Genomic DNA, 6,485 nt, shown 5'->3' with positions numbered 1-6,485 from the left:
CCCAACTCTGCCTCTCCACTCTCACAATGAAAGTCATAAAAACCTAGCTTTGCAATGCATTATGGGAATTGAATTTTTGTGTTAATTATAAATGTTTATTTAATAGTAAAGAGGAAACCATTGACTTTTTTTTGAAAAGGTCATAGAAAAGACTCAATAGCTATATAAACTAATTGAAAACAGATTTTTTTTAAACTGGCAAAGTATCAAAAATTGTGATGAACAGCCAGGATGACTGAAAGATAATTGAAAATCAAACCATTTAATTACCAATCACAAAATGCACGTAACCAACGTACTTATAAGTTGTACTTTTTTTAATTATTAATAATTTTTTGAAAAAAATCTGTTCTTGTATTAAAATTCTGGAGACACAACATCAGACATAAAGTTGAGTTGTGAAACTTGCCTGTTGTTGTTTACCTAGACATACCTATGGTCCCTCAGTTTCAGCCCCACTTCCTTCTCCCTTTTTTGACTATATATTCAGCTGTGAGAAGACCACAGTGGTCTCTGCCACTAGCAGGTAACCCATTCAAAGACTCTCCCCCATAACCCAGGGCTCGTTTTCAGCCTTTCCTTGCTACTGTCACTCCTAGAAGGAACATCACAGTGACTGCTCATCCTGGCTTCCTTTAGGCCTGCTTTAAAATCCAGTCTTGACATTTTTATTTGAGTATTTCAGCAGTCTTAATTACTGCCCCACTTAGTTTTTCTTCAGTTTTATTAGTGTTCCATATATGATGCCTCCTCTTCATTAATCTGACCCAATCGGAAGTTTTTATCTTTTACATCAATCATAAACTGATTTATATCTGCCTACCCTTTAAGCCGCTGACTAATTAACATTTCCATTCTAAGTCAGAGCTGAATGCTTACTCCCCATTGAGGAGTTAATGTCAATTCAAGTGCATTTTCTATACCCATACTGCATAAAGTATCTACTGTTCTAGCTGCTTAAAGTTTAATGAAATATATATTTTGAATGTGAAGTCAACACAATCACATAAAAGTCTCTGGTAATTATGTGAATGAAGGGATCAAGGAATTGGGGAAAATATTACATACAGAATGGGAAGGAAAAGGGAAGACTCAAGGAAGCAGATTTTGAATCAACCCCAGAGAATGCTGGAAGAGGTAGGAGGTCTTTGGAAGTAAAAGAACATCGTCTAGAAGGAGAGATTCTGTGGAGTTGACTGACTGAATTTATTTATAGATTGCTTATTTTGGTACTGAGGTTGAACTCCAGGCCTTACACATGTTCAGTAAGTCTAGCACTGAGCTATATAGTTGCCAGCCTTGGCATTTAGAATATGAAACCAGTCTTTAAAACTGTTTCTTAGTCTTTGGTCTTGATTGCAATTTGTGTACAGTGAGGCTTGGCAGTCATTGTTTAATAGGTTTTCTCTAACAACAAAATAAGCCAATTTAGGCCAAATTGTGAATGAAAAGGCAGATTTACTTGCTGGTAACTCTCAGGTGGGTTCAGTGACATCATGGGACATCATGTGAAGAGACCATCCAGGCAGAGAGACAGAGTGGGGTCGTCATGAAGAGAAAAATCCAGAGAGAAAGAAAGAGAGACCAAAATGTCTGGATTATACAGGGAAGGGGCTCTGAGGTAGGGGAAGACTAGCCCCTGGGTTGGAAAGTTCAGAGTAGAAAGTTGAGTATGCTAGCCTTGCACTGTCACAGGTAGGCACTGAGGGATGCTGGGAGAACCTGGAGGCCAGATCTACTTTGGTATGTTAAATAGGCACCTCAGCTGCTTGTTCCAGGTCTGAAATCCAAGACTGCTATCACCTTATGTTCTTGTACTTTAAAAAGTGAAATCGAATGACAATTTAGAGGGTAAAAGTGAATGAGTTCTTGAGGAAAGGTTTTAGAAGCTAATACAGTGAATGAAGAGAGCTTAAAAAGAGAATACAGTGAGAAGACTTTGAACATGAACAGATATGAGGCATTATGGTCTGATGAAGATGGCGAACAGCTCACGATGGATGTAGAGTTCAAGGGAGAAAAATGAAGTCTAAGTATGAACCAAGGCGGTCAGGGAAGCATGCTATCATTAACTGAGAAGAGGTAGGCGTGGGGAAGTGGTATATGAGGACTCAGCGCTGAATACATTTAGATGAAAATAGACCCTTTCCTACACCCACTCTCTTTGCTCCTAATTGTAGACATTTTATGCAACACTTCCAGGCTTCACATGCCGCTCATGAGTGACATTCAACACCGTTTAGAATCATTGTAGATCAGAAAGACTTCCCTTTCTTTTAATCTCTTCCAATTCACTATCTGTCTACCTGTCACATCTGCTCCTAGCATCATTTTCAGCAAGTCATACCTTGATGTTACTCAAGCCAAGCCAATTAGAGCCCTGTAACCACAGTTACTGGTTCACAGATAAGCATGTGTCTCACTCCAGATCAATGATTTGGCTGTGGTATTGGGCTGCAGGATCTGTTGAGGAATGGTGTCTGTTTTATGCATTCATTGATTGCTGGATTATATAACATAAGTATAGGGGTGTCAGGACTTAGCCACAAAGAATAGGAAGAAGAGCTAGCCTAGCAGTGAATTTACCACTAAGTAGAACAGAGCCAAGAGGTAGAGAAAGATCACCTGAGTCCTTGACTCTGCTGTGGCAGAAACCAGACCACTGCTGAATTTCTTAGTTAAATAGTTAGTTGCATAAGCCATTTCAAGTTTCTTTGGGCCTTTGTAACATTTGAAGAGTTCTGTGATTACCTGAATCTCTCTACCCCCACACTCTTGTATTCCAACATATAATGTCAATATCATTTTCATAGAGTTATCTTGTCTGCTATTGAGTTTGGGCTTCTCTTTGCATCTCCAGTGGTGCCAGACCCAACTGCTGTGCAAAGAGCTTTTGCTCAGGAACAACTTGCTGTTTGTTCTTCGTGAACCTGGAGACATAGGTTACATATGAAAGGAACAGCAACTGCACTTACCTATGGTTGTGTTCAAAATGAAAACTGCAGCCATAAATACTTCCAAGAACAGTAGTCTTCCTACAAGACACCCTGTTACGACAGCCAGTATCTGGACGGGTGTACCCACAGAGGGTGCTTTGCTGTGTCCACTGCTGCTGCTGCCACTGCTGGTGCTACTTCCACTGCCACCAGGGACAGTCTGTGCTGACAGGCTGAAGGGTCTAGATTCCACACGAACAGCATTATCCAGGACAAACTCAATTTTATAATTTTTTCCTAGGGTGAAAAACATTGTAGTGGTTGACTTCTCTGTTCTGGATCAGTTCCCATTTAGTTTTTATTGGCCTCAAATTTGTGACTAATTTCTAATAAAGTATTTTTTGTAAATGGAGTCAAGAAGCATAGATTGAGTACAGAGAGAAATTAAGAAGTTCTCAGAAGTTAAGCCTGCATCTAACCACAGGCCTGGGATGCAGTATTCTATCTAGGCAGGTAGATCTGGGATATGCAAAAAGCTACCAGAGCAAGCAGAGAGTAAGTGGAAGTCATCCTCCATGACTTCTGTGCCAGGTTCCTGATTTAAGCTCTTGCCTGGACTTCCCTAAGAGATGGGTTATTACCTAGGCACGTAAGGTAAAAAGGAACTTTTCCTTCCCTACGTTGACATTGGTAGTGGTGTTTATCGTAGCAACAAGAAACAGCAACTGGTTTATGGAACTCAAGGCAACATATGTACATATTTTCTCCTTTTCATTAGCTTGGAAAAAGTCTATAGCTAACCTCCCAGCTCAACTCTGAATTCTTGCATAGATTATTAAAGTACCACAAGTATACATTCTCTCAAATAAAAAGGGCACGTATTAATTTTTGCTATTAAATGTAACATATTTAGTGAGAAAATATGAAGCAATAACAAACAAGAAGAGAATATAAATCATGATGTGTTTTTTATATATGATCTCAAGTTATGTTTAAATTTCTCAGCATCTATTTCCATCAGCTGATGGATGAAGCCTCTCCAGCTAGGCTTCAGTTTGCAAGCATAAAGAGTCTCATTAATAGTCTCAAGGGTTGGCAATCTCCTATGAGGTCGACATTGAGTTGGGACAGTCATTGGTTGGCTACTCCTTTAACCTCTGCTCCATCTTTATCATTGCACATCTTGAGCCATAGGGGTCAAGGACAGCAAAAGAAACCCTACAGAGCCAACTAACTTGACTCCCCATGGGGGTCCACAGAAATTGAAACTTGGTCTTCTTGTGAGTTCTCTAATGGTTAGAGTAGGGGCTGACTCTGATTTGGACTCTGTTGCCTGCCTCTGGACCCCTTCACCCTAGTTAGGGTCCCTTGTACGGTTTCACTGAAGAAGATGTTTAAGATGATTAAGTTCCTGATTAAACTTAATGTGTGCCAACGTAGTTTGGTACCAGGATGGAGGAGATCGTATTCTCTGAGAAGGGAAGAAGGGAGTAGGGAAAAAGATCTTGGAGGGTGGGACTGGGAGAAGAGGAGGGAGGGGGCTGTGATTGGGATGTAAAGTGAATAAATAAATGAATTAATGGGGAAAAACAAAGAAAGTCCAACATTTAAGGGACTCATATGTGCTAATTAATAATTACACAAGTGGGGCTGGAGAGATGGCTCAGTGGTTAAGAATACCGACTGCTCTTCCAGAGGTCCTGAGTTCAATTCCCAGAGACCACATGGTGGCTCACAACCACTGTAATGGGATCTGATGCCTTCTACTGGTGTCTGAAGAGAGCAGTGGCTTACTCATATACATAAAATAAATAAATAAATCTTTAAAAAATAGTTACACAAGTGGAATCATAAGAGTTATAGTAACAAAATAAAAAGTTATTTTTCTTTGGTAAAATAAATAAGTTAATAAATTTCCTCTACCATTATTTTCATTTATTTTTGAATATTAACTGTATTTTAAAAGGGAAACTATATTCAGAAAAAGCAGACTATAGAATTCTGATTTTTACAATTTACTGAATAAAGAATTTAGTCATTTTGTCCACTCAAAGAAAATACACGTCTCTTGATGGTAAAGATATATGAGGATCTAAAATGGTCCATTTACCTGTTCTGTGAGGAGTGAGGTCTGTATAGTTGGCCCAACAGGTGCTAAATGGGATTGTTGTATTTCCACTAAGGCCACCAACTTGGTTGTTATTGGAGTCCTTTAGGATAGCCTTCAAAGTAAGTGATGTAATTCCAACTGATACACAGTTACCCTCAAGAAAAAAATAGCAGTGGTGAATTATAACAAATGTCCTGTCCTAGCTCCTCAAAAGAGATAAACTATTTTTAAATGTCTACTACAAATTTAAAATCTACTTAAGCTCCTGACCTCACAGAAAGAGGTCTTGAACATGAACAGAAAAGCACATTCATTTTAAGGAACCATTTGGGAAACAATAAATAGAAGAGGCTATCCATAGATATTGGTTCAACTTCCACATTCAAGCTGCCAGAGAGCCAAAGCCCTTCATTCAAGGACAAGGGGAGCTACAACTCACCTCAGGATCTACAGCTTTTACTGAGGGCTGCTGAGGAAAGGGCTGTCCTGGCTGTGCTGCCACCGGCTGAGTAACCACTGAGAGTGAAGACACAAGGGCCAGGTAGTGCTCAGGAAATGCAGACCTTTCAACTGGCTGGGCAGTCACCTAGCATGGACAGAGGAAGGAAGTGGTCTTTCCAGGAGCAGCTGCATTTCACAGCAAACTCAGCCAGGCTAAGAGCAATAGTTTATTTAAAACAGTAGATTCAACATGTAAAATCAACATTGTTATAAAGTTTCCTTTAGATCAAAGCTGCAAAATCTTTAAAAATATTCTAAGCAAAATACATGTGAAAAACTAAATTTTATAAGACAAGAGATTATGTTCAATGCCAATCCCCCCAGTGTGGGGGGTGTGTGTGTGTGTGTGTGTGTGTGTGTGTATGAATGTAGGTGTATTACTATAGACATATAAACCTATAAAGGCCAGAGGAGGATGGAGGATGAAAGATATAGAGTAAAAGAATGTCCCACCCTATCACTTTCTACCTTACCTGCTAGGGACTAGGTCTCTCCCTAAACCTGGAAATAATTGGTTTTAAGACTGGCTAGTAAACCATAATAACCTCCCTGTCCCCTCACCTAGTTCAGCCCAGGGCTACAGGCATGTTTGGCCATACCTAGATTTAATGTAGATGACAGAGGTCGAAATTCAGGTCCTCATGTGTAATCGTTAGTTATATGTCAAGTTGACACAAACTAGAGTCATTTGGGATGAGGGGTTCTCAGTTGAGAAAATGTCACCATATTATGGGCCCATAAGAATGTCTGTTAAATTCACACCAAGGTATTTTATTTGCAAGGTATTTGCAACTAAATATTTGTTTAGGGTGTCATTTCCCTAATTTCTTTTTCAGTCTGTTTATCTTTCATGTACTACTGATTTGTTTGAGTTGATTTTATAACCAGCCACTTTGCTGAAGTTGTTTATCAGGTTTAGGAGTTCTCTGGTGGAAGTT

General features: G+C 39.4%; 1 protein-coding gene across 1 annotated transcript in view; it reads right to left on the bottom strand.

Annotated features, from left to right (window-relative positions):
* Pkhd1l1 (PKHD1 like 1) overlaps positions 1-6,485 on the bottom strand; it is a 145,187-nt gene that overhangs the window by 658 nt on the left and 138,044 nt on the right. The window contains exons 75-77 of the mRNA XM_028766440.1: positions 5,486-5,632; positions 5,047-5,200; positions 2,976-3,233 (exon numbers count right to left, since the gene is read on the bottom strand). Coding sequence (XP_028622273.1) covers positions 2,976-3,233; positions 5,047-5,200; positions 5,486-5,632 — 559 coding nt within the window. The remainder of the gene's footprint in view (positions 1-2,975; positions 3,234-5,046; positions 5,201-5,485; positions 5,633-6,485) is intronic.

The sequence above is a fragment of the Grammomys surdaster genome, unplaced genomic scaffold, assembly GCF_004785775.1.
Source record: "Grammomys surdaster isolate TR1022 unplaced genomic scaffold, NIH_TR_1.0 63, whole genome shotgun sequence".
NCBI classification, from domain to species: Eukaryota; Metazoa; Chordata; class Mammalia; order Rodentia; family Muridae; genus Grammomys; species Grammomys surdaster.
The sequence above is the reverse complement of the archived record's forward strand: the minus strand, read 5'-3'. Positions and strand labels throughout refer to the sequence as shown.